Genomic DNA, 26622 nt, shown 5'->3' on the forward strand with positions numbered 1-26622 from the left:
ATGTTATTAAAGTACACATTTAAAAGAAGTAACTGATGACAGGTCAATGTAAAGCTCAAAGCTAAATTATTATGAATAGTGCTGTTATAAATGCCCTAACTTGTGAATACGATAATTAAATACTGGTTTATCCTGATTGAAGGGCAAAATAACCCATTTGTTAGTAGGCTACAAACTATGATGTGATCATGTGTAATGCAAAGGCACCAGTAGTTGTCTGTTCCACCTTACATGCTTCTAAGTTCAAGGTGGAATATTCTTAAACATCTCTTTATTGTCATGCCACCATTCTCTGTTTCTCACAGTTGAGCCGATTTAGAATTAATGCCTTTCTGGCAAATATGATGAAGCACACCTTTTTCCAGGGCGCACACCCTGCTGTTCTTCGATTCTTTCTGTCCAAAAGAGGTCAGTCCAGTCCACAGCTCAGAGCCAGCCCGACTTTACGGTGCCAGTCGTAACCCTTGACCCCGTGGTGTTACCCTGCTGACAATGCCAGTGCCTCATTTGGCACAGCTTCTCTCCAGCGGGTTGGGATGGCAACTTACATGCAGGGTTATGATGAAAAACTAAAGGAACTATACTTACTCAGTGATCCACACACACATTCAGTACAGTGTATGGGTAAACACACACACACACACACACACACACACACACAGACACAGACACAAGTTCAAGTGAACATTGGCCTCCATTTGTCTTTTTCAGAGGAAAAGCATTCCAACATGAACTCTCAGCCCGACAATGGCCACCAGCAGCAGGCTGATAACGGGAGCAAGCCCCAGGGACCAAACCAGAACCACAAACCAGAGCATGTAGATGGACCCGAGACGCACAACTTGCCCATTCCAATCCCAGACCCCCCCATTCAGTACACGCAAGTAAGCTGCACCCAACAGTTAAGAGCCAAAGAAATCAAGACTAGGGTGTAAACTTTAAAAAGAAATGTACTCTTCTGTGAGTATTATTCATTCTCTAATTTTCCTCTGGAATCTCAGTTGTTCATCAATAACGAGTGGCATGAGTCCTGTACTGGAAGAAAGATTCCTGTGTATGATCCTGCCACAGGGAAGCTGCTGTGTGAAGTGGAGGAGGCTGACTCAGTGAGTAAATCCTACATCACCAAGATGTTCTATGCTGAACACATTGTAATGCCCCTTCAACCTAATTTGTGATTTGTGATATAAATAAAATGTAATTGAGTTTTGTGACCACCTCCCCAACTTGAACCTTTTGTAGGAAGATGTGGACAAGGCAGTGAGGAGTGCCAGAGCTGCTTTCCAAATAGGGTCTCCATGGCGATCCATGGATGCCTCAGACCGAGGCCTTCTACTTAACAAACTTGCTGACTTAGTAGAGAGAGACCGTCTACTACTGGCAGTGAGAAACGCACGCACACACACACGCACACACACACGCACACACACACACACACACACACACACACACACACACTCAACTGGTCGATGAAGTGATGATGCTTTATATTAACTACTGTGGTTTATTTCTAGACACTTGAGGCTCTGGACTCTGGCAAGGTATTTCTCATGGCATATTTTGTAGATCTAATAGCCACAGTCAAAACCTTGAGATATTATGGTGGCTGGGCAGACAAGATTCAAGGCAAAACCATTCCCGTGGGTGAGTTGCCCTTTTTTCCAATATTGCTCACCATGCATTTAGATCATAGATGTTGCCATGTCGGACAATTATGTTTTAATATAAAAGCCACAGTGTCTGTGATTGAAGCGATCATGAATTAACTGTGCATTTTTTTCAGATGGAGAGTATTTTACTTACACACGCCATGAACCCATTGGGGTGTGTGGCCAGATCATTCCTGTGAGTATAAAAGACCAAACACTTAATAAAAGATGTACCATGGACATTAGTTTCTCCACTGAATTGTAATGAGAAATGTTGTAGTTTAAGTATCCAGAATATATTGCTGCATGTACCTGCTAATGCTTATTATATATTAATCATACTCTTTCAAGGTCCTCATGTTGTTGCAAGTCAAACATGTCTATGCATTTTGGCCCACAGTGGAACTTCCCAGTGATGATGTTCGCGTGGAAAATTGCTCCTGCTCTGTGCTGTGGGAATACTGTAGTCATCAAACCTGCAGAACAGACCCCATTATCAGCCCTGCACATGGCTGCGCTCATCAAAGAGGTACTTGAAGTATCACTGTTTCCCCCCAACAAAGATAGAAGATCAAAAGACCATGTGGGCAAAAGCCATACATTTGTATTCAAAGATTGCAGAGACCTATGTAGCTTTAAAAGTAGAAAGACTGCTCTTAGATTATGTCTCATTTAAAGATTAACATGTGTCTGTGTTCAGGCTGGGTTTCCTCCAGGAGTGGTGAACGTGGTGCCAGGTTATGGTGAGACAGCAGGCAGCGCCATTTCCCACCACATGGATATCGACAAAGTAGCCTTCACCGGATCTACTGATGTGAGTGTTTGGCAAATTGAGCAGGTGTCGCTTCGCTTCTCTTCTCTCTTTCTCCCTTCTTTTTATTTGTGTTCAAGTGACCTTTGCTCCTATTTGTGTTAACTCTTTCACTGTAATGTAACTGTGTTTGTCCCACATTGTCGTAATCGGTTGCCAGGTTGGGAAACTCATTCAGAAGGCTGCGGGTGACAGCAACCTGAAAAGAGTTACACTAGAACTCGGTGGAAAAAACCCAAACATTGTCTTTGCTGACTGTGACTGTGAGTAGTAACAGTTACTGGATTACTTTACTTACACCTTAAAGGTTCTGTTTGTACCTTCACTGTGTGTTTAAAGTATTTTATCTCAAGGATGGCATTATTCTATGCACTGTTGATGAAGTCAAGATGCTTTAAAATAACTACAAATGACAGCAGGCTAGACTGATCTTGTTAGTTAAGTATTTCCAGAGCATAAGTCAGTAACCTTGTACTGTACCTTCAGTGTAAACTGTGAATGTACCACACTTGAGAGGTGGCAGGTGTAACTCCAAACCCTGCACTATTGCTTATCAACATTTTCAAATGGCACTGATGGCAAATTTAGTTCAAACAGGGATTACACAGTGTCACCCTTTCCACTTCCTGGCAACAGTATTGCTGCAGCACTTTATATATGCACATGTTTGTCTTGCAGTAGAGTACGCAGTGGAACAGGCCCACAGTGGCCTGTTCTTTAACCAGGGCCAGTGCTGTCTGGCTGGATCCAGGGTGTTTGTAGAGGAACCGATCTATGAAGAGTTTGTCCACCGCAGTGTGGAGAAGGCCAGATCTAAAGTCCTGGGGAACCCATTGCTGCCAGGGGTTGAACAGGGACCACAGGTACAGCATACAGTTAGACTAAAGAATCTGCTCAAGTTACTGCAAGCTTTACGTGCAAAGAGAACATTTGATTTGAGCTGCTGTTTTCTGCAGATTGACCAGAAGCATTTTGATAAGATAATGGAGCTGATAGAGAGCGGGAAGAGGGAGGGAGCCACGCTGGAGTGTGGGGGATCCGCATGGGATCAGCAGGGACTTTTCATCCAACCCACCGTCTTCTCAAATGTCACAGACGACATGCGCATCGCTGAAGAAGAGGTACTGAAACACACACCTGCACGGACACAACCACACTTACACGTGTTCTGAATTTCCTCGTCATGTAAGCTATTCATCGTTGCCACCACATGTCCCCCTTTTCCCTTTCAGATTTTTGGTCCAGTGCAACAGATCATGTGTTTCCGTGGCACTCATGAAGTCATCCACAGAGCCAACGCCACACACTACGGCCTAGCAGCAGGAGTGTTTACTAACGACATCGACAAAGCTCTCACAGTCTCTTCTGCTTTGCAGGCTGGAATGGTCTGGTAGGGATCAAATACTCTAAAATTCATCTTCAGCAGCCCAGGGTTTGTGGATCAAACAGTGAAACCAAAGAAACCTTATTTAAAGAAATATTAGACTTTAATAACATATTTCCATTTTGCCCCATAGTATCTATCAGCTGGTGTAAAAGGTTTGGCGATTTCATTGAATGATGTGAATCTATTGTTTCTTCTTTTTAGGGTGAACTGCTACAATGCCATGAGTGCTCAGTGTCCTTTTGGTGGCTTCAAGATGTCTGGGAACGGGAGGGAACTGTGAGTATTAACATTGAATATTACCTCAACTTTAACTTGGCTGGTGCTCGATGTTTGGTTTCAGAGGTAGGGACATGACATTACATTACATTTACATAGTAGTTTTTATCCAAAGTGTCTTTACAATTAGTGCATTAAACCATGGCTATGAATAATATTCATATTTTTTCTTTATTATATTCATTTATATCATCTAGTTGATAATATATTATGATTGAATTGGTTATCAAATAATAAAAGCCACAAGCAAAAATGTAGACTACCATATCCAGTGTCAATTCATTTTTTTTAACTCAATAAATATTGTTTTATTTCTGTCATTACTTTAAAGTGCTCTACCCTTTACTGCATTATCTCTGATTTATGATAAGTTATTGCATATCTCTAGGCAAATGATATGTAAATAAAAACAACAACAACTTTTTTTAGCAATAAGTAGTCTGCAGGCTTTTTCATGAGCTGTATATAGCCCCAATAATCTCCACCAAGAAGGCAGAGAAGTTGGTATGTTGCTTAACATGACAAATGTACTTCCTACTGTTTGTAAAACTTAGTGCAGTGAGGGTACTGTAGCCTAGTTATTTTCGTGAATTAATCAAAATTGAAAAAGTGTAAAAGTGAGTGGGACAAAATAGGATTTTAAAAATGTGAGCCCATCCCCAGTGCCCAGAGGAAAGGATGTCCTTGCTGGTACAACAAACATGGCAGCAGCCTTTTATACTCAATGTATAAAAGGCTGCTACACAACATAGTCCACAACATAGCTACTACATGTAGGTTGGTTCTTCGGTACTTTCTAAGTATTGTAAATATTGCTCATGTAATGTTCCTCACATAATCAGTGGTGTATTTTTTTTTTTTCAGGGGGGAATATGCTCTTCAGGAGTACACAGAAGTCAAGGCCGTCACCATCAAAATCTCACAAAAGAACTCATAATAACGTCATATCACAGGATTTACTTTTTCCTGTCTTTAATTCTCTGCCACCACACAGCTTCAGATCCTCCAAACACATTTAGCAATAATCATATTGCACCTGGATATTTTGAAGGCATCATCAATGATGTGCCACTCCATAAACATATACTCCTGTCATTTCACTTAAGATATACATATTTTTACAACTTTGTGTCAATGTGGTGTCTCTTTCTCTTTATATTGCTGTGACAATACTGACTTTCATTTAACTTTTTTCCTTTAGTGTACTATTGCAGATCTATTCAACAGTTTAATGAAAAGCATGTTCTCTATTATTGTTTGTCATGTGTATCAAGAGAATCTGTTTCTTCAATTATTTTAATAGCTTTCATACAAAAAATAGAAAGACATTTTACATACTATTTACATGGCTTTCCAAATGAAATTCATAAAACTTTTGACCCATATTAAGAACCAGTAAACTTTACACGGATTGCAATGCAGTAAACATGATCATGTTTTTGTAGAACTGCTATTAATACACATAAAACACTCATGGCTGTGTCATTTCCTTTCCACACGGTCCCAACTCATCTCCACCTTCAGTCTGAGGACATGAAGGGATTTGACTGTGGATGCTGCATTGTGCTGTTGCATTGATTATAGACTTTCTCAATAGTTAATTATACTCGATTAAGTATTTGGCATGTTTGAAATGGTAATTGTTTGCATTGAGTTGGAAAGTAACTGTTAATAAATTAATGTATATTCATATTTTTTCTCAGACAATCAATTACTTCTAAAGAATTTAAATGAATGATATTCTAGTGGCACCCTTCATATACTGTATGACTGTGACTGCAGTTGTAATGTTAACAGACACTATTATCTAGGATACATTTTAGTCCATGAATCATGAGTCATGTCGCCTTGGAGGACCAGCCCGACCTCTTCCTCGACTAGGCCCAGGTTGAGGCCCCCTGGCATTCCCAGCAGGCCCTCTTCTTGGCCCCGGGGCATAGGTCACTGGAGCTCTGGGGTTTGGGGCAGCCAGTGACACATCCTTTTGCAGATTTACCCCCTTTGCCGCTGCACCTGGCTTCATTTTGGGAGACTTGCTGCCCTTCGCGTTTACAACACCTTAAAAGACAGATGGAGAGCAAGAAGAGTGGTAAGGACAATCGGATGTAACGTCTCTGATAGCATGTGCAATAATGGAATCTATTTGTGTGTGTACCAGGTGGGGTTGGCTCTTCCTCGATGGGAGGCGGTATTAGAGACTTCTTTGGCAACAGGTCCTCCAAGTCTATCATCACTTGATTAGTGCTGTCCTTGTTGTTCCTGCGATTCTTCTCTTCGTCTCGCGCCTAAAGTGTTCAACCAGACAGCCATGTGTTTGATTAGGTCTTGAACACATAATATGGAAAAAAAGAGGACAACAAGAGGAGGAAAACCAAACTTAGACATAACAGGAGAATACTCATACTGACCATTTTCATCTTCTTTTTAAGGTCCATGTTTGCTTGTTTGTATCCCTTTGACACGGCATTCAGGTAGTAGAGGGCCAACCTGTTGTGCATTATTAGATTAAGTCTTTAAACGGTACAACAGCTGAGACCACAGTCAGGCTTCAAACACAGGTCAGTAGATACTGAGATCACGCCCTCCAAGTTATGACTTTGCTTGCTGCACTTTTAGACAATATGTATATATTTGACTATTTTAGGTCTAAAAAGTAAAATAAGGTTGAAGACACTGTAGGAATTCAACATGTCTGACTATGAATGGGTGCCCCCCTGAGGTAGTATAAATAATCCCAGCAAGTCACTGGTTAGTTGGTCATCCGTTCTCTACCTTTCAGATTTGGGTTTTCTGGGAAAGATACATCGTCCCTTCAGCATCATAGTCTTGGATTGTGGTTCTCTCACATCATCAGCTTGTCCATCGTTGCTACTTTCAGAGATGACCTCCAATCTGACTTCTGCTTCGACTATTTATGTAAAATTTGGTTGCCACTTTCTCAAAGTTACCTGGTAAAAGTTACCTGGTAACCATTACCGCCGAGCCCTGAATATAATTTCAACACTATTTGTTTTCCTTCCTCTCAAGTAGCTTACGGGGATGGCTTTCCAGCTCAATTTGCATTCTCAGCAGATCCAGCACAGTGTTTTTCAGTTGATATTTGAGTGATACCTACAGCATGAGGAGGACAGCAGGCAGGATGAGTCCGGGGTTTGTAGCATACGTAAAGATGTTGGCGATGAAGGACGGTAGGTCCTGTTCTATAGTCTCCATGACAACATCATATATCTTATCCTGGCCACTGGGGGGGAAACATGGATCAAACGCAATAGTTGTATATCAATAAAAGGTGTCCAGCAAATGTGAGACAGTTTTACCATGTTTAGGATCAAATGTGCTTGAGTGCACTTTGCAAGCTACTGCAACATGTATTTAAACTAGTTTAATTAGATGTAGTTCAATACTACCCAACACTGAGAATGAGCAACTGACAGACTGACACTGTAACGACGAAAATAAGCTTTTAATAGACACATTATGTTCATTACATGACTAAGTTTCTTTAAACCTTTTAACCTGCAGAAGAACTCATCATGAACTATGACAACAATCTAGTATCAGTCCTACTGTCTCCATCTCTTACTGACCTGAATGGCCCACAGTCAAATGACGGGGACAAGGTCATGATGGCGTAGACAACAGGTAAGAGGCTGAGGAACAGCACAAGCAGCAACAGGCCCATGTAGAAGTTGTTGGACCGCGAGGCCTTGAAAACTCTCTCATGAGGAACATTACAGCACATCACTGCCCAGCACTGGTAGTACATTGAGGACAGGAGACGTAAAATGTTCAGACCCACCAGGCCTGGAGCGTAAAATGCTCCCATCCTGAGGAAAAACACAGCAAAATTATCTAAAAAATATTGCATTATCAGCCAGCTTCTAACTAATCATATATAAAGAAAAGAAGTCAACTGAGTATTCTAATTTATGATTTAATGTCATTCATTTGAATTACTTTAACAGTCAAACAAATAACACACATATGTTAAGGCAAGCACTTAATTATTCATTATTAGCACATTAGTGACAGAAACATAAGGAGTAATTCACCATATCATTCCTTGATTGAAGACAAGCCCCAGCACATTTCCACTGATGTCAAATTCTCCATATGAAGGCTGGAATCAACACAACGATATGATTATCATGTTCAAATTAATGAATAAGAACCAGCTTGATCACTTTGCATTAACTCACTCACTCACTCACTCTCTCTCTCTCTCTCTCTCTCTGTAATTAAGTTCTCATTGCAGTGTCCTGTATCACTGGATGTTAGGGATCAGCTGTCCTGCCAGATGTCATTGTATGGTATCAGGTTGACTTGGATCCAATAAGAACTGTGTTGTACTCAAACAGTGTTCAATAATAGCTGAATGACATACATATACAATGTTGACATAAACGGATACACCATCTTGAAATTCACATTGGGCTCCATGACCGCAGACACATGCTGTAACTCAATCTTTTCAGCACAAAAAAATAGCATATGCAAAGTTTTGTTAAGTCGGTAAACATTTAATATTATTGATTCTTTACCTAATCAAACACAAACAAAAAAACACACATAATGTACAGAGACACAGTGACCCATTAACACACACCACGAGTAGCCTACTCACAAATCCGGCCTCCAGGTCCCAGCACCAGCAGTAGTTAAGAAAGCGGACGATGACAGCTCGCAGAAAGTCACCCACCAGGATGGTCAAATAGCTAACCTGAATGTCCGACACGACCAGCTTCACAAATCCCTACACAGCATCGGATACCAACGTGAAAAGAAGCAAAATAAATACAACAAATACAAACCTACCAATTAATTCAAATGATTGGTCTCTTCTGTTTGATTAAACAGAGGGTAGTAAAGTAAAGGAATGATGCTGCAAACTGAGTACAAATAACCGGTGTCTACTACTGTTTATACGCCCATAATTTCTCATTCACCATTGGAAAACAGTATAATGCCACTACTGACAATTCCCACTGCATTCTCCCAGCAGGGTCCTCTGATGACGTCAGCTGGGGACACATTTGGAGGAGGCACATCTGTTGTGTTGAAGTAGGAGCTGTAGTTGGCGTAGTACTGGTTCAAAGCCCATATAGTGGCATTCCTGATGGACTTCTCTGTCTCCAGCTAAAGAATAAGAAATACGTCAAAGCATATTCAAAGTAAAGCAAATCAAACTTTATTTACGTACTACAATTCACACGCATAGAGATATACAAAGTTTGCCGTCTTGGTTTAAAGGAGTAGTTTCAGGAAATACTTTTCACTTTCTGTTTGAGAGTTGGATGAGAAGCTCGATAACACTTTTCCCATTATATAAACCTTTTGCTTTAAAGGTATCTGCTGTCACAACATATGCAACAGTAAGAAACATATACACACACATCCATTGTACCTTTTCATTAACCTCATCAAACAGGGCGAAAAGGAAGGTGTAGAGGTTTCCCAGGAAGAGGGCAAAGATTCGTCCTAGCTGCCACTTCAGAGCAATACGAGGGTGATAATCTTCCAATTCTGCAATGGTTTCAAACAGAGGAGGACACACCAGCCCCAGCAGAGACATCACAAACTCCACCTGATATATTGGACAAGAGAGGGGAGTTACTGATCTCATTTTCACTCTCATTTTCAAGCAGAAATTCTCCCAAATCTCCTTGTGTTCCACATTAAATGTCCACCTGCCTCGTTTTTTTCAAGCCACGAGAGTTTGTCTTGCTCCATCTTAGCAAAGTCTTGCGAACGTTTCACTACAAAGTAGATGAGGTATCCGCTGCCTCCAAGAGTGCATGTGATCAGGAAGTTTGCCAGAACCCTGAGGAAGCGTCGGAGATGGATGTTTTCATCTTTCTGGTTCTCCTGTTCATCCACGATGGATTCCTACAGCAGGGCAACATAAAAGTTGTGATTAGTTGAGATTTTAAACTTCTTTTCCATTTGCAAACTGTAGACGTTTTCACATATTACATTTTATTTAATCAACTATTGCAATGTAAAAAAAGTTGCTTCCGTGCATCTCTAAAAAAAGACAAAAATGACATACACGTACAACATAATACAATATAGCAAACACATAGGATGATAAATTGATAAAACAATTGCTTTGTGCTACATTCGTATTAAAGTGCAAGTTGCTTTGTGAAGCTACCTTTCTACTTTCAAATTATTGGTTGGCTGATGCTTGTTCTATCACTAAAGATGTGTGTCGGAGTTCAAGTAGCAAACAGCCTCTGCTTAAGTACTATTCCTGAAGCAAGATGTCCTACACCTAAAACGCTCAAACTTCTGTAGGAGAAAGATTTGAGGAGAGGGGGGCCAGCGATCACCTTCCCAACGCGTTTCCAACTGTTCCCTTCTCAAGGACGGTTGTGCTGCCATTCAACAGTATGAATGAGAAGACACTCTCCATATAGCTCAGTAGAATTGCAGTATCGACCCACAGCTTTGTCGTGGAACCGTAGCAACAACCCTGCGTTTACCCCCTGAGGTAAACACTGTTAGCTCTGTCAGCACTGTTGCCATTAATTGCATTGTTTGCTCTGTTAGCACCGTTAGCTACTAGCCGAGCAGCTCAGCCGTCGCCATGTTGAGAGCCGTTGGGAGGTATTAGAAATGCTCTGACTTCCATTCCATAAGTTAAACTGCTTATCTTCCAATACAAATATACACAAACACACACACCTGCTCACCTTGAAGCTGGTGGTAATGGAGGCGAACTTGTTGTCTGCAGTCTCTGGGTTTCCTATCAGGTAGTCCCAGCTGGTGAACATCTTCCAGCTGAAGGTGAATTCTCCCTCCTCCGCCCCGTCACCGCCTTCATTTGAGTTACGAGCCATCCTGAGAAGACAAAAAGACCACATTAAAAATACACAAACATCTCTGTCTTCATGTATACATGTACATCTGATTGTGTGTGTGTCTTGCCTTACGTTCTTATGACAACCATCAGACTGTACCCAAAGATGCCAACTCCCACCAGCAGGTATGACAGAGGAAGTCTAAACTTCAGCACCCCGATCGTTCGATCGTTGTTGTAGTAGCCGTAGAACAAAAAGGAGTACTTGCAGAATCCCTGTTGATCAGATATTCAAGGATTACAATTTACAGACATGCATTACAACTATGCAAACTGGTCCCCACGTTTTTTAACAAGACTAAGAAAAGATTCAAACATGGCAAATACAACGATAACATATTGATAAATCTTAATGAAAAACAAGACACCCAATGGGTCTACAGCCATGCTATGAACAAACTAATGAATAAAGCTTAGATCCTTACTTCAAAGTCATTGAGCACAGAGAAGTCCATGGCTGTGTCCTGCTCCTCTCTGGGCACAGTTTTCCTGGGAATGGAGCCGTATGGAAGACCCATGAGAATCTAAACAGAAGAGAGGGATTGGAGGTGAGAAAGGAGAGCAAAAAACATGTACAATGTCCTAGTGTACCCAATGTGCCCACTGTGCTAACATGAGAAAGGCTGTACCTCTGGCAGAACCACCAGGCCAAACATGAACCCAAACAGGACCATATTTAGACCGTACATCCACCTCAGGAAAATAAAGTAGGATGCCACAGATGATCCAAAGTGACCTATGATTATGAGAACAGAGAACTTGACTTAGAAATTGGGTTTTATTAGAAACATTGAGGTCATAGCTCAGTGATTATTTGCCATTGATGTCAGAGCAGTACCAACTTTCTACATCCTTTATCTTCCTCTCCCAGGGTATACAGGCTGTTTTGAAGTTTTCAAAGTCACGTTTAAACTTGATTAGTTTCTGAAATAAAAAATAAAAAAGTAACATCTCCACAATATCCTCCTCATTCTAAAGTTGTATTAAGTGTTGCAAAATGAGCAGATTACCTTGGTCATCATGACTTTGAATGCATACAGCTTCTTTCCTTTTCCTTTTCCAAGAGCTCCTTCAAATTCTTCAACAAACTTCTGCGCCTCCCTGTTTGACCATTCAGAGAAAACATCCATAAGATTAAATGTGAAACATACAAATGAAAAACCCAATCTACCTAAGCAATGACTTAATTAGTCAGTGGCAACAGGAACGACAGGAAAACGACAGGTTTGGCATGATTTACTGATTGATGAAGATACCTTGTTTAAGATAAGAGCATCGGAAGGAAGACTTGGCAAGCAGCGGCTCAGTTAGCCACAACATGCACATTAAACAGTGTTAAGCTCATGAAAAGGTTAAGGCAGTTCACCTATCAGGTTGCTTACACTGATCTGTACATAGAGAAAGATACACACCGAGTACACACACTATTAGCCCTTCCAAAGGCAGCTGATAATGTCTTCTTACACTGAGAGGAAGATAGCAAAGCTACAGCCAACTGTGTGGGTGCGGTAATAATTTATCTGAGATTTACAACTGTATTCATGTGTCTTCTGTGCATGTCACAGGAGGGAGAACTTATATAGTTGAATATATGTGTGAATGTTGATGAACAAAGGCTTGGATCTAATCATTTTTTTCCATAGTTTCCATAAAGGCTGTGTTTCGTGTTGTTTGCTTTTTTAGAATAAAATTTATCTGAGAGTGTCATTATGAGCGTATCGGCTTTGATTTGCAATATAACAATACTGATAAAGAGAAGTACAAAACCGCTAGTAATGAACATGTTTTAATAGTGAATGATCAACATCACATGTACATGACATGAGTGATGGTAAGCATTTAGGAAGGTGTTTCTAAGAAATAGTCAATGACAAAAAAAACATGGGGAACAAAATGCAGTCAACAAAGATTGCAGTAATCACACATAAGCAGACAGAGGATGTGAGTTTTTGTTTTTACTTGAGCAGCACAAGTCTCTTCTTCATGCGCCAGGGTTTGTTCCTTAACGTAACAATCAGTTTCTTCTTCTCCTCTAGCTGTTCCTTCAGGGCTGCGATCTCTCCCTCCGACAGCGATTCTTCACCAGAATCAGAGGAGGAGGAAGAGCTGAAGAAGGGAAAGAGCTGTCACATGCTGGCTTTGACAAGGCACCACAGCAACCAAATCTAAAAACTTGAGTGAACCTCTTTTCATTTAAAGAAAAGCGTGTTTATGACCAAATACCTACAAAATGAAAGGCATTCCCATCAGCCTCAGCTGTACTTTGTGTTTAGTGCTGGTTAGCAAATGTTAGCTATCTCGTAGGTTTAACATTACGCTTTCATCATCTTGTCATGCTCATATTACCATTTTGCTCAAAGTTCTGTACAGTGCAATTAAGGAGTACAGTCTAAAAGAGGTGCTAGCTTGGCCGGAAGGCAAAAGTGTGTATAGTTTCTTCGATTGCCTCACTCAAAAGGCGAGGTGAAAAAGCTTGCAGGAGATGCAACAACAGTTTAAACACAGGGATAACACACTTTTTCAGGCTGTCACTCCTGGAAGACAATTATTTCGCTTCATGAAGTGGGTGTAAAATTTGAATGGTCAGTTTTGGAAAATTATAGACCAATTTCTTTAATTTTTCTTTATGGCAGCATGCTTTGCTGTTTGCGGTCAGTGTTAAATTACTTGACATTTTCTAGGTCATTTAGAGTGCAATAATGCCACCATTTCTCCTTTTTTTCAATTTACGCAGTGTAGTCTAAACTTAGTCAATTCATATGCTTTTTTGACATTTAAAATGTAGCCAACTCCCAAACACTCCCAATGAAACAGGAGTCAGATCTGGTGTCTCAGGATGTTTTGTTCTGTTGTCTTTACTTTAAGGCAGCAGTAGCCTAAATAATGGATGAACAAATGAGATTACGGCAACTCTCACAGCAGCCAAAAATCAGCAACCTGAACTTGTTCATCATGCTGCACATTTGGTTGTTGATGGACATTTAGAGTTATTAGAGTATTCTATGTTGTAATAATATTGAAGTAATTATAGTGTTAATGTTTCATTTCCCTGAACATATGCCACATAGCTTCGTATCGCCATAGTCTGCCAGAGGTCTGCAATAGACTGAATGAACAAAGCCCAAACAGGTGTGTGGGGCGTGCGGATATGTGAGCGTCAGCTTTCAGAGAATACTGCACCTGCTCAACTTCCCATTCTTCTTTTTCTTGTCATTCTCACCGCCCATATTCTTCCCTTGTTTCCCTTTAACATTTCCCCTCTTCTCCTTGTTCTGGTCCTCTTTCTCCTTTTTGGACACGGCTGTCCCTCGCTTTTTCCTTTTCTCTCTGTCCTCTTCGCTCTCCTCCTCGCTCTCTTCCATAGCTTTCTTCCTGGAAGCTTTTGAACTTTTTCTTTTCACACTCCGGTTGTCTTCCTCATCCTCTTCATCGCTTTCCTGGGGCTTGGCCTTCTTTTTTCGTACTCTTTTCCTTGGTGATTCATCCTCCTCATCCTCTTCATCCACCTCATGACCACTGACTGGTTTGGATTTACATCGTGGTTTGGCTCTTCTGTTTTTAATCCTCCGCCTTGCCTCATCTGAAACAAACACCTACATTTTAGATAAGTAGCTTGTACAAAGTACAATAATAATGCGGAGAGGAATCCTCAGAAATTATTCCAATCAGTTTCTATAAAAGAGAAAACTACGAGCAGTAATTTACACTTATTTGCCATCACCACATTATGGCAAATCTTAAAGACATACTAATACCTTGTTCAATGTAACTGTTTCTCCGATGAAAAGCAAACAAACTCACCTTCACTTCCACTGCCTGATACAACATCAATTTCCAACCCAACTGTGAACATACAGAAAAAAACAACAAACAAAAGATATTTATCACTAAACAATTTACTTGTATTTAGTCATTATCAATATAATCAAAAAGTGAATATTTAAAGAAACAATTAAAGACAGGTAAATATTACTATAATAATAATAATAATATTATGAGCGTAATTATATTTTTACCTTCTTCAACCTTAATTGCAGCATTGTTTTTCCTCTTTGGAGGCATTTTGCTGCGTCTCTATAGGTTATTTCCTGCAGTTAGTCCTCTGCTCACTTCAGACTCTGTCTCCTCTCCATCCATTAGTCACTTGGTGCAAGGGGCTGTTACACTTGTGAAGGTACTGTCAGAAAGCCAGGATACACCCACACCCACACACACGCACACACACACACACACACACACACACACACACACACACACACATACATGCATGCAGGAACAGGTGCTCCTCTGTTTAGGCTGTTCAAAGACCGGGCTCCTTGACGACCGTCGAAGACAACACAGTTCATTAGATGGTAATCAGGATGCCGGGAGAAAACAGGATCAGACAATGGACTATCAAATGCTAATTGTTTTTTCACTGGAGCAATTGGAGCTTAAATACAGTGTAATCCTCCAATTTATTCAAATTGGATAATGGATAATAATTAGTATCGTTGTCCTATAATGTGTGTGATTATATGAGGAAACAATGCACCAAAAACTGATGGTTGGCCATTTGCTATCACTCAGTTGTGAACCAGAAAAGAAACACCAGAGCAAATGTTGACATAATGGTCAGGCCCTCATTAAAGTTAAATGAAAGCTTAAGTAATCCTGAGTGAAAAGTGAAACAATTCACTGTATTTAAATACTGTACAGAGCCTCTGTGGGAGTACAGTGCAAACTGAACACACAAGAGTAACTCCAGTGATTATGTAACTAGGGTTTTATTAAAGGGACAAGCCTGTCCGTTTTACAAGCTGTTTATTAAGCTAGGTTCACATTTACCTTAAAAACAATATTCACACGCCCACATGTACATTAAAAGACCTCACTGTTCGGAAATAAATCACAAGTCACAGTCCTTTCAGTATGAAATGATGTCCTTGTGTTCCATGGTAGCTAAACAAGGAAACACTGACCATCAAAAAGACTGATCATCATCCATTGTTTTAGGGCAGACTTTAAAAAGGTGACCTATCCTTTTATTAACAGCTAGAAATGAGGACTGAGGGATGAACAATGTTGCCTATGCCCCTATTATGTGTTTCAACCTGTGTAGTTATGGTCCAATGCTTGAATAATACAGGAGGAAACAGGAGATGCGTGCTGCTGCTAACAGAGAGAGCAACACACTTCCATAGTTATAAGCATGCTGGCTTACTTGTTCCTGAAAGACCAGCTAAGCCCTCGGGTTTGTAGCTTTCATGTCCTCCTCATCCAGCTCCTTCTCGCACTCCTCCCCTCCATTCTTGCAACCAATTCAATATTCCTCTCCATCCTTTCTTCTGACTATACTGGATTGAGGCTTACAGAATGTCTTAATACATTTATTCTTAAAATTGTGTCTCTATAACTTTCCACCAGTTCACACTCCAGTTTGGACAACCTTTGTTCTCCAAAGCAAACCTGTACAATGTCCCAGCTGTCAAATCAGTGCTTGAAGCGGCGCAATGTCTCTATCCTCCCTTCAATGTTAGTGAATAAGATATGTCCATCAAGATACAGCGGGCCTTGAGATATCCGGTCATGTGTACCCCGTCATGGTTCAGTTTTCTGCTACACTGTATACCAGCATGCAGGGAGACTGGGATGTTAGCCAAAACACAACTCCAGTGACAGCAGGCATCAGGGAATTGGTATTAACTGAATAAATAAGAGGGAGGCAGATTATGACTCTAGCATAGAGATAAGATGGAGGCTTTATATAATTATGTGATTGACATTTCTTGGCCCACAATGAAAGAATAAAGCATAGAGGCTTATTCTATCCTCTAGTTCTCAAATAGCTGCAGAGATTAATACTTAATGCACTTCATGAATTGATTATTAGCATCAATGGGATTTGATTGGCACTGAAATTCAATGACAGTGGCACAAAGAGCTTGTTGACTTGTTGTCTTAAATGATGTAGACACAACACTAATTCCTCAATGACAACCCTTACATTGCTCATCTTGAATTTCAAGTGAACAAGACTTTGAATTACCATTAATATATAGGATTTCAGGTTAATAAAGTTTCACTAATGAGACAACACCATTACTTTTACGTGTGACTGACAGGTCAGCTAAATGAGAGGTTGATTGACAGGAGTAGAATCGGCTACTGGGACACTGGATATGACCATGCAGTTATCGGATGACACGACTCATGATACATGATGAAGGTTAGGAGATCACAGTGAATGGGTTTACACTGACAGCTCAAATCTGAATTCTTGACACAGATTGAATTTGTTTCATTTATGTCCGAAAAAAGAATAATCTAACACTCTTTACGTGTGTTTTCAAGTTCAGAGCAGTGTATCATGTCATTACTTAATGGCTGTAAAGTTGAGTATAAGTTCAGCCAGAGATGAAGTAGAGGTCCATTTAAGCCTTGCTAGGTTAAATGGCCTCCATGTCTAATGAATTGTTTCATGCTTTGGCCCAGTCACAGGTCCAGGAACACTTGTGCCCAGGGTCTTAGTTTTAGAGGAAGAAGAGAAAAATACATGTCAGTGCGATTTTACATGATCGGAATTTTGAATAGAACTAATTTGTTAGGAAACTGAAAGATCAATACGATTAAAGTAAAGTTAAAATATGGTTATGGCATGTGATGTTATCTTCTATCAAAAAAGATTTGTAGAATTAATCAAAAATGAATTAATACAATTTAGAAAAACAACACCTCCTTGTCTAGCCCTGATTTCTCCACCATGCCTTGAAGTGCTGATGAGTTGCTGTGATATCAAAGATCAGGCCAAGCAGAGCTAATATGAAGACTTCTGTAAACCGCCATCTGCACACCTTACCTACATTGTAGCATAAACACACACTAACAGTTTCCCAGTTTTGTATGCTGCATACAAGGAACATTGTCAGTTTATTTAGATTTCAAATGAATTTACAATAACATTTTGTATTTACTCATTTACGGATCGGTGGTTTCAAAAGACACGTGACGCATTTCAGAAGTGTAATTCAACATAGAAAGAAAATACGATTGTGTTCTTCTTAACGTTTATTTGGTAAACAAACCAACAACTACTTATTGAAATGCTTGCAGCTTTTTTTATTATCATGAACACAGTTTTAAAAAGAAAATGTCCACTAACTTCCCATTACGCGATTTTCTCCACGTGCTTGATTTTGAGTGACATTTGCTGACAAACTGATTTTCATTCCCTTAGTGTCTCTGCAGACTCGGCACCCTGTGCATCCTCGGTTCACTTTGCCGAGGGAAACCGGGCAGGTACCCAGGAGCCCCATGGTTACCATGGTGATAGACCCTGGGGACAGGGGCTCTGGTGGCTGGAAGTTGGCCTTCTTGTTCTCGACCTGGAGGAGGAGCGTTGCGTCCATTCTTACCGTGATATAGCCTCTGACTACTACTGTGGTCTTCTTCTTCATCTACTGGATAAGAAGATAGGGCAAGAGATATGTTTCACGTATTAATCGTACCGATAAAGAATTATCTGTTTTTTTTATTGTCTAGAATAAAAATGCCTCACCCGCTTGGTCTTGTAGTGAAGAATTGTTGTTCTTTTGTTGCTCTGCAGTCTATGATGAAGCTTTTCTGGCTTCTTCTTGATCCATTTGTGCCTTCAGCGCTGCTAGTTTGTTCTTTTTCTTATTCTCTTCATTTTGCTTGCAAAGGACATACAATAAATTATTATAAGATACGACTTAAGAAACCACTGTATGATGTAGAAATGTAGAATAAGGCATACAGAAATGTACATCAGTTGCTATATTGCTTTTATTCAACTGCTGACTCTTGACAAGCTCTTTGGACAGATAGGAGAAGTTCCTCTGCTGCCCTCTGTTGGACTGATGATACTAATACAACTATTGTGGCCACAGAAAGACACCAGAGGAATCAGGCTGTGCATCTACACACTGTTGGGAAGTTTGAAAGCTGATAAAAAAATGTAAAAAAGAAATGTAAAACAAAAAATTGTGAAGAACAAACAAATAACAATCGTGAAAGTTCCTGTCCATTTTTTACCTTTATGTGCCTGAAATGTAATTTATTTAGAATGTTAAAGGATAGCTTTGTGACATACTTTATGTCACATTGGTCTTGCACAAATGTTCCCCAATTCTCCTTCACTTGATGATGGGCATCATTCACGTGAAATTTCCAAGTACGAACTTTAGTTATTCTCGCATATCTAAAATCACATTAAAGCTAGAGGGGAAAAACTAATTTGGGTTACCGTTTGTAGTTTTTTCTTCAGTTCCACATTAGCTTCTTTGTAGCTTTTGGATGTGGATTGCAAGTAATAAATGGCCAGTCTGAAAGATAAAAAAAACACATCATTACCAACAAAGAACCTTAAACTGTCCTACAAAAAAAGGAAGTGATGACAACATGGTCATGTAGTTTAACTCAAGCAGTGCTGAAGAATATTCATGCAGTCTGCTGTTGACTCACACCATAAGCAATATGAAGGGTAGCACCAGTCCAGGGTTAGATGCATAGCTAAACACTTTACCAAACCAGGCAGGAAAGTCCAACTCAAGAGTCTCCTGGATCACATCAAACATATGTTGTTTCCCACTAAGGACAAGAGAAGAATTGTGACAGAATGTCAAGTAATCAAATGGAAAATGCCAGATCCCTTGAACAAGCATCCTTACCTGAAGGGTCCACAGTCAAAGGAAGGGGGGATGGTGACGATGGTGTAGATGGCAGGCAGAGTGGACAGGAAGAGAATGACCAGCAACATGGCCATGTAGAAGTTATTAGAGCCAGAAGCCTTGAAGACCCTTTCCTGCGGCACATTGCAGCACATCACGGCCCAGCACTGCAGGTACATGGATACGTGGAGCCGGAGGATGTTCAGGGCAGGCAAGCAGGGGGCATAGAAAGCACCCATCCTGAGAAAGAGATTAGGCAAAACATTCAGGTGACCTTGGGTGACTTGAAAGGCACCTCCAAATAAAATGTATTATTATTATTATTATTATTATTATTATTATTCAATAGAGGACTGACTGAAAGTGCTATTCATCATCACCCTTTAAACGTGCTGATTGTTTTCTCACCAAATCATTCCTTGATTAAAGATTAGGCCCAGTACGTTCCCACTGACATCAAACTCAGAGTAGGACGGCTGTCACAAACGACATAAAAAAGACATGACATTTAAATTCACCTCTGGAAAAAGATGCACATTTTTAATGTGTAATCACATATACACACTTAGACATACAATTGTAGGGGAACAGTCACTAAAATCAATTTGAATAGATGACTCACAAATCCGGCCTCGAGGTCCCAACACCAGCAGTAGTTGAGGAAACGAACAAGCACGGCTCTCAGGAAGTCACCGATCAGCAGCGTGATGTAGGTTGTCATGGTATCAGATATGATCAACCGAACAAACTCCTGCAAAGCATGAAGCAATCATACAAACAATGCTTGTATGTATGTGCATATTATATATAATGCAATGGATAGTTTCAAAGAAAGAATACTAAATGGTTTCCTATCTTGATTTTGGTGGTCAGCTTACAGAGGTTATACATTTGGATTTACCACTTTATCACTTTGTATGTGTCTCAATATTTGAAAAGCATGTTCAGGTTAGTTTACCATTGTGTACATGTTTTATATGTAAGACATGAAACTGCACTATATGTCCTACCGAAAATAAAAAAACACGATCATTTAATTTGAATGCAAATTATTAAATGTAAATATAAGATAAAAGGTCATAATACTGAGCTAGAAAAATGTGTATCTATTAAAAAAGTCACAATTCAATGGTTATATTACATATTTAAAATGTATATGGATATTCAAAATGTCCTATATTTTTATTTAACATTTGTCACTTTGGGTATCTATAACTTTATGCTGTAAAAAATGGTTACATGATACAATTACATACTAGTTTACACACATGCCACTGACCTGGCCCACCATGGTCTCCCAGCAGGGCCCTCTCGGCACATCAGCAGGCTGGATAGTGACGGGTGGAGCGGTGCTGTTTTCTGATACTGTACCATTATAAAGACTGGCTTCCCACGTGGTTATATTAAACTTAATTATCTTTTCCTCTTCCCTCTGCAACAAATATACACACCACAGGTGAAGTATATTATATATTTATAAAGTATGCTACATGTATCCGTGCTGTGGTTCTCACTTTGAGGTTGATCTCATCCATGAGTGCAATGATGAAGGTGTAGAGATTTCCCAAGAAGAGGGCAAAGATGCGACCCAGCTGCCACTGTAGGGCCACACGAGGGTGATAGTTCTCCAGGGCACTAATGACATCAAATAGCATAGGGCAGAACATCCCCAGCAAGGACATGACCATGTTCACCTGAGAAACACAAATTGATAATAATTAATGTTGCTAAAACAATACCAAAAAGATCAGTAGGCCAGCTACTAAGGCTTTAAAACCCTGTATCACATGTAGAACTTGCTCAACATGCATTTATTTATCTGTCTCTTTGATTCTCTTTCTCCCATTTATGATTGCTACCTCATTCCTTTCCCACCAGCTGTGATTCTCCAGTCCATCAAGGGCAAACTTCTGAGAGCGGCGCACTACAAAGTAGATGAGGTATCCACTTCCTGCTAAGCAGCACAAGACCAGGAAGTTGGCCAGGACACGCAGAAAACGAGTGAGATGTATGTTGTCATCCTTTCGGCTCTCCTGCTCCTCTAAGATTGCCTCCTACAGAGGTAGAAGAATACAGGATATAGATGAATGTGATGTAAATGTCATCCGTCACTATATTGTATCAGCTACACTGACCTTGAAACTGGTGGTGATGGAGGCAAACTTATTGTCTGCAGTTTCAGGGTTTCCTATCAAGTAGTCCCAGCTGGTGAACATTTTCCAGTTAAAATTAAAGCTGTTATCATCTCCGACCCCCGACTCATTTGCATTACGGGCCATCCTTTAATCATAAATAATAACAAATTCAGTAAAACATTGTGCCCAAAGGAAATTAATCATTTGAATGCATTCATAATGAACGTACGTTCTTATAACCACCATATAGCTATAGGCCACTGTTCCCACACCAACCAGGAAGTATGACAGAGGCATACGGAACTTGAGCCAGCCAATGGCTCGCTGGTTGTTGTAGTAACCGTAGAAGAGGACTGAATACTGAGCGTATCCCTGTGGATGCACATTTTTGTTGAGGTGATATGCAACTAAGAATGCATTATTATTGTTCAGATGTAAACTGACACACAGGCCTAAAGATTGAGGTGAATGTGAAGATGCAACTGACTCCAAAGTCCCATAAAACAGCAAAGTCCATGGCACTGGTTGCCTCAGCCCTGGGGACAGTCTTTCTTGGGATGGTGCCATAGGGTCTCCCCATTAATGCCTGTTGGAAATAGGCATGGTAGCAAGGAGGGTTATTGGAAAAGAAACTCAGCAGACAGAATGAACAGAGCAATATGTGAGAGCAAAACTGCAGAAACAATACCCGGAAATTTGTTTCTGGTTTAAAAAAAATGCCATGTACAGTACCTCTGGTACCATAACCAGGCCAAAGGTCAGACAAAATAAGATCATGTTGATGCCATACATCCACCTCAGAAAGATAAAGTAAGAGGCAACTGAGGAGCCAAAATGACCTGAGAGGCAGAGGGAATAAATATGAGGATGATTGTAACACCAGTTATGACTTGCTGTAAACAGGGAAGCTGGAGAACGAAATGTGAGGCCTGCAAACCGTACAGTATACGCTGTATGATTCATCCTGCATAGACTTTAAAGTCTTGAATACTATGAAATGAAGATTGATACTATTAAGAAACTTACTTTCAATCTCCTTGATTTTCATCTCCCATGGAATACAGGCAGTTTTGAAATTTTCAAAGTCTCGTTGAAACTTCATCCATTTCTACAAAAGAAAAATAATTCCAAAAAACCTGCATCATATATTCAATAGAATTATTTAAATAACTATATGAATATATACAGTATTGATTCCTTACCTTGGTCATCATTACCTTGTATGCATAGAGCTTCCTGCCTTTCCCTTTTCCTAATGCTCCCTCATATTTCTCCACAAACTCCTGAGACTCCCTTCAAGGAAGAAGATGATTTGATTCAAAGTGATCCAGAGGCCACATGTTGTGTTACAGCTGATCATCAGGAGATTCTGACTTTTTCAGGATCCTAATTCAAAGTGCATGTCGATGAAAACATGAGTGATTTTACCATAAAGTCACACATTTCTTTTTCATTGGCCAAGGTTTTCCCCTCAACACTTGGATCAGTTTCTTCCTCTCGTCCACGGCCTCCTTCAGCTTCTCCAGCTCCTCCGATGACAGAGACTCTGGCCTCACCTCTACCTCCTCATTGTCCTCTTCATCATTGTCCTCTTCCTCACTTGGCTCTGAACTATGGCATAGAAGATGTGTTAAATGTCTTTGCACCTTTCTTGTGTGCCTGACATAATAGTTGTGTGAAAAAGACCTTCTGATAATTCTGCAGAATGGGAAGAGTACAATAGTTTTTCTCAGCAGGAAATTAGAGATAAGGTTAATTTGTTGGATAATACTTTACCTTGTTTCAACGACCTTCTTGTGCTTTTTTCTCTTCACTCCCTGTGCTTTCTCCTTCACTGTACGTTTTCTTCCATCCTCGTCTCTCTCTTCTTTGTTGGCACTACCATGTTTCCTTTTTCTCTTGGCATGTCTTTCTTCACCTTCTCCCTCCTCCACCTCCAGCTTCTCCTCCATTTTTCTTTTTTTTTCATATTTTATGTGCTTCCTTGTTTTTGCCGATTTACCACTTTTTATTTTGGCCTGCACCTCCTCGTCCCTCTTTCTCCCTTTGTCATCTTGATCACGCCTTGTTCTCTTTCTCCTGCCCTTTTCTCTTCTATCATGCCTGGCCTGTGATTCCCCCTTCCCTTCCTCTGCTCTAGATGCTCTTTTTCTCCTCCCATTTCCCCTCTTTCGTCTCTCTCTATCACTATCGCTTCTTTTTGCTCTGTGTCGTTCCCTCTCACGTTCCTCTTGAAAAGTAGAAACTTCAATCTCTTCACCTAGTAAAAACGTAGTTTCTTTGTTAAATCAGTATTAACATAAAATGCTGTACAGATGATTTACACTCACTCACATCATTGACACTAAATGGTGTCACTTGCTTTCTCTCTGTGTTAGTTATCTTATGGTATTGTGAAGTTTGTCATTGTTCCCTACTCAGTTAAACCATCTCTTTTTCTCTCTAACTGATATATTTTTGTGATACTGGAGACACGTATCATGATAGGGGGGCAAAGGGGAGTGTAAGTATTATATGGCACTGGGTATGGGGGGTAAACACTGAAGAAGATTAACTGATAGAGCAGTGAGGCCAAATGTGTACAGCTCCTATAATCCCAACCCAATAGGATAAAGTGGGACAATATTATTAAAGAGCATTAGGTCAAGACTCCTCTGCCACCCTGGACTATAGGAACGTGTATCATTCATGCAATACCATTATAAACCCACTCACCTTCAAAGTCCAGTCCAATGTCAACTGCCGGAGAAAAAAAAAGTTGAGAATATCAGTGTTTTTAACATCTATTTGCTATGTCTGTTAATTGCCACTATGTTATGAGAACCGGCAACTGTATATTGTGTCAATATTAATTTGATGTGGTAATTGCTAATAACATGCACGCAAATTAATTATTTAATTCAAATGCCAATATTATGTCATATATGTGGTAAGGCTGACATGGATACCAATCTTTTTCACGGTTTCCATTGTTCCATGACAGGGATAAAGTCGATGAGACTCTTCTGAGACATATAACAAGGCACATACCAGCCTCCATCAGGAAACCTTCTTAATATTGAAAAATAGAAGACTTTTAAAGAATTTGATCCCAATACAATGCAAGCTGGGAACATTATGAATAAACTAACCATGTTTTTAAACAACTTAATTTGAAGAGTCACGTAAAATGGCGTTTTATAAAACCTTGTGAATAAGGACCACGCCCCGAGCTCAGCTCATTTCCCGTGCACTAAGTACATAAGCACAACGAACCCGTTCACTTCCTCTTTGACACAGTTTCCACATCTCTACCCCCAAACCAGTTCTTGTCTCTCTATTTCGCTCTCTCTCTCACACATGATTACAGGAACAACGGAGAACTCTGCACCAGCAGAGCTTCCCCACTCACAATCTCTCCATCCCACCCGTTCCCACCAGCCACCGGACCACAGCGGCCTGTCATCGCACCCCTCAAACCTTCTTTCCACAAACCCATCTACCCTCCTTGTTCCTACTACCCTACACCCTTCCATCCCTGAACCTTCATCCCTCAACCCCTAACCCTTACCCACCACCCCTTCATCCCTTCCTCCCTCAACCCCTCTCTGCTTCCTAACTCTAACCCTCTCTTTCCATCTCGCAATAAACCATTTGAAACCCATATCGCTATTAGCGTGTTCTTTGGGAGTGACCGATGAGTTGGTCAACTAAGTTACAAGACTAGACTGAGTCAATGATTGAAACACAATTCATGATGACATGCTTAAAACTGACACACTTGTTTAATACACTGAGGTAATCAAAGAGCAGAAGTATGTTATGAAGTAAAGAGTACAATGTTTGTCTATTGTCTATGTTGTCTCATGTTCATGTTTTTTCCTCTGATGACCTCAGCTTTCTAAATCCAGTCCTTTTCTCACTAACCCTTTCACTGGCCGAGCTTAGCCTACCTTATTGTATACCTGGCACTATTGTCCTGCAGTAAAAAGGGGCTAAAAAGTCAAACAAATAGGACCACTGGCAAATTGGACTGATATTTATGTAGTCAGCCCTTTGATGTGTGTCATTAGGGTAACCGGAGTAGCCAGCGATCGGGTCATTATGGCTGTGTGCAGTAGAGGCGCACAAAGTAGTCAAACAATGGCCTAATGAAGGGAGACGGGGTGGCTAAGTCCACAAGGAGGGGGAGACAGCTGAGGGCCAGAGGCCAGCTGCCAAATATGCAGCTGGATATGAAATAAATATAAATATATTTGAGGTTGTCAATGGGTAGTCTTTTATTGATGATTAAAACCATAAAGCCAGCTGTGCTGTTTTTACTTGTCTGTTCTATTCATATTAATGAACTAAAGGCACTACTAACACAATAAATGTGGATGTTTTTGTTCAAATAATTAATCACAACTATGTCATAAACACACTACAAACACAGAAACAAAAGTCCTTGCTTTATTTAAATAATCAGTAATCCTTTATCCTAATGAACAGCAATTGAAAAATAATTTAGATCAGATTGCATCAAGTTAGTCTATCAGACATTTATCCCCACAGACAAAAAATAATGAATGTATACTAAAAACAAAACTATAGACTCGTAATATGTGAAAACCAGAATAGCAATCTGGTCATGCAATCTGGTCATGGAAATATAAAGATGGTCATGGACTTACTGTCATTCTCAGAGGTGATCGAATTGTCTCGAGGCATCTTCCTCTCATGGTCCTGTCACCCCTAAAGCAGTGGCCCCAGTATGCAGTCGGTTTTGTGCACATGTGAGGTGGAAATTAAGCTGCAGGGTTTCAGTGGTCTCCCACCTTTTTACAGGAAAGGATGCTGCTTATCCAAGCTCAT

General features: G+C 40.3%; 3 protein-coding genes across 3 annotated transcripts; 1 reads left to right on the forward strand and 2 right to left on the reverse strand.

Annotated features, from left to right (window-relative positions):
• Nucleotides 1-1293: 1293 nt before the first annotated feature.
• Nucleotides 1294-5060, forward strand: LOC117736147 (retinal dehydrogenase 1-like). The gene is made up of 11 exons (XM_034541261.1): nucleotides 1294-1383; nucleotides 1515-1644; nucleotides 1784-1845; nucleotides 2050-2178; nucleotides 2350-2463; nucleotides 2621-2723; nucleotides 3139-3323; nucleotides 3417-3581; nucleotides 3693-3850; nucleotides 4049-4123; nucleotides 4988-5060. Exons 1-11 carry the CDS (start codon nucleotides 1309-1311, stop codon nucleotides 5058-5060), a joined length of 1269 nt encoding a protein of 422 aa, XP_034397152.1. The 5' UTR covers nucleotides 1294-1308.
• Nucleotides 5061-5954: 894 nt separating this feature from the next.
• On the reverse strand, nucleotides 5955-18373 carry tmc2b (transmembrane channel-like 2b). Its single transcript, XM_034540818.1, has 20 exons — nucleotides 18268-18373; nucleotides 14787-14828; nucleotides 14166-14565; nucleotides 12945-13091; nucleotides 11996-12086; nucleotides 11828-11909; nucleotides 11615-11721; nucleotides 11411-11509; nucleotides 11059-11201; nucleotides 10819-10966; nucleotides 9815-10009; nucleotides 9528-9707; nucleotides 9101-9259; nucleotides 8748-8876; nucleotides 8176-8243; nucleotides 7711-7950; nucleotides 7239-7364; nucleotides 6532-6610; nucleotides 6279-6408; nucleotides 5955-6181 (listed from the first exon to the last, which is right to left on the reverse strand). The coding sequence occupies exons 1-20, from the start codon at nucleotides 18371-18373 to the stop codon at nucleotides 5955-5957; spliced, it is 2898 nt and encodes a 965-aa protein (XP_034396709.1).
• Nucleotides 18338-25234, reverse strand: tmc1 (transmembrane channel-like 1). The gene is made up of 20 exons (XM_034540819.1): nucleotides 25207-25234; nucleotides 24505-24528; nucleotides 23566-24049; nucleotides 23218-23400; nucleotides 22992-23082; nucleotides 22816-22897; nucleotides 22522-22628; nucleotides 22277-22375; nucleotides 22019-22161; nucleotides 21790-21934; nucleotides 21514-21708; nucleotides 21169-21348; nucleotides 20934-21086; nucleotides 20277-20405; nucleotides 20063-20130; nucleotides 19655-19894; nucleotides 19449-19574; nucleotides 19231-19309; nucleotides 18523-18658; nucleotides 18338-18424 (listed from the first exon to the last, which is right to left on the reverse strand). Exons 1-19 carry the CDS (start codon nucleotides 25232-25234, stop codon nucleotides 18572-18574), a joined length of 2643 nt encoding a protein of 880 aa, XP_034396710.1. The 3' UTR covers nucleotides 18338-18424; nucleotides 18523-18571.
• Nucleotides 25235-26622: the final 1388 nt, after the last annotated feature.

Source organism: Cyclopterus lumpus, chromosome 9, assembly GCF_009769545.1.
Source record: "Cyclopterus lumpus isolate fCycLum1 chromosome 9, fCycLum1.pri, whole genome shotgun sequence".
NCBI lineage: Eukaryota > Metazoa > Chordata > Actinopteri > Perciformes > Cyclopteridae > Cyclopterus > Cyclopterus lumpus.

Coding starts and splice junctions, on each gene's coding strand:
- LOC117736147 (XM_034541261.1), top strand. CDS start 1,309: ATGGATGCCTCAGACCGAGGCCTTCTACTTAACAAACTTGCTGACTTA. Junction 2,179..2,349: donor TGGCTGCGCTCATCAAAGAG/GTACTTGAAGTA, acceptor GTCTGTGTTCAG/GCTGGGTTTCCTCCAGGAGT. Junction 4,124..4,987: donor TCTGGGAACGGGAGGGAACT/GTGAGTATTAAC, acceptor TTTTTTTTTCAG/GGGGGAATATGCTCTTCAGG.
- tmc2b (XM_034540818.1), bottom strand. CDS start 18,373: ATGGACGCAACGCTCCTCCTCCAGGTCGAGAACAAGAAGGCCAACTTC. Junction 14,829..18,267: donor GGTAACCATGGGGCTCCTGG/GTACCTGCCCGG, acceptor GTATGTTCACAG/TTGGGTTGGAAATTGATGTT. Junction 11,722..11,827: donor GAAGATAAAGGATGTAGAAA/GTTGGTACTGCT, acceptor TCATAATCATAG/GTCACTTTGGATCATCTGTG.
- tmc1 (XM_034540819.1), bottom strand. CDS start 25,234: ATGACAGGCCGCTGTGGTCCGGTGGCTG. Junction 24,529..25,206: donor CCGCTGTGGTCCGGTGGCTG/GTGGGAACGGGT, acceptor TTTCTCCGGCAG/TTGACATTGGACTGGACTTT. Junction 21,709..21,789: donor CCATCACCACCAGTTTCAAG/GTCAGTGTAGCT, acceptor CTACCTCTGTAG/GAGGCAATCTTAGAGGAGCA.